At 54.3% G+C, this 571-nt stretch overlaps 1 protein-coding gene across 1 annotated transcript in view; it reads right to left on the reverse strand.

Annotated features, from left to right (window-relative positions):
• Positions 1–380, reverse strand: part of TRAPPC2L (trafficking protein particle complex 2-like) — a gene marked incomplete at its 5' end in the record, with an annotated part of 3,104 nt that extends 2,724 nt beyond the window's left edge. The window contains one exon of the mRNA XM_010140132.1: positions 208–380. Within this exon, the coding sequence (XP_010138434.1) occupies positions 208–380 (173 nt within the window). The remainder of the gene's footprint in view (positions 1–207) is intronic.
• Between the last annotated feature and the right edge of the window lie 191 nt (positions 381–571).

Here is a 571-nt window from a genome sequence, read left to right on the forward strand (position 1 = left end):
GAGGTAAATTCTTCTACCACTTGGTTGGGCAACGAAGCAGCTGCTGAACTGACCAAGGCATCAAACTTGAACCTCAACATTACAAACTGGTCTGTACGATGTCTCTAACATGGCACCAAGCAGGAAGAGAGATTTCCCACACAGAGCCCCTTGCAGGAAAGAGCCTATAAATACATGGTGGTGTGGCAAAAGGCATTAGAAAGATACACCTTGTAGTCTTCGGTGGGGTAGAGGAGCCCGAGGTACAGCTCCCTCTGATCCACGAGAGCCTTGCCCATCGCCGAGATCTTCTCATCCACCACGTCGAGGGAGGTGTGCACTGTGTAGTGGAACTTCAGCTCGTTTTCGGTTGGAATGCTCCGGATGTAGAGGGGATAGTTCTGAGGAGGAGCAAAACACCAGTGCCAGGAGAACCATTTGCACAGGCACTGCACAAGGCTCGGCACTCTCTGCTGTGTGACCTGCCCCCTTACCTGCCTCAGCGCCCATCCCCAGCTCTTTCCACGGAGAACCTCGCTCCTCTGCTGGCAGCAGAGCACCGCAGGGCACCCTTGCACTGTCCCTGCCTTTG

The sequence above is a fragment of the Buceros rhinoceros genome, unplaced genomic scaffold (genome assembly GCF_000710305.1).
Source record: "Buceros rhinoceros silvestris isolate BGI_N320 unplaced genomic scaffold, ASM71030v1 scaffold8067, whole genome shotgun sequence".
Taxonomy (NCBI): Eukaryota; Metazoa; Chordata; class Aves; order Bucerotiformes; family Bucerotidae; genus Buceros; species Buceros rhinoceros.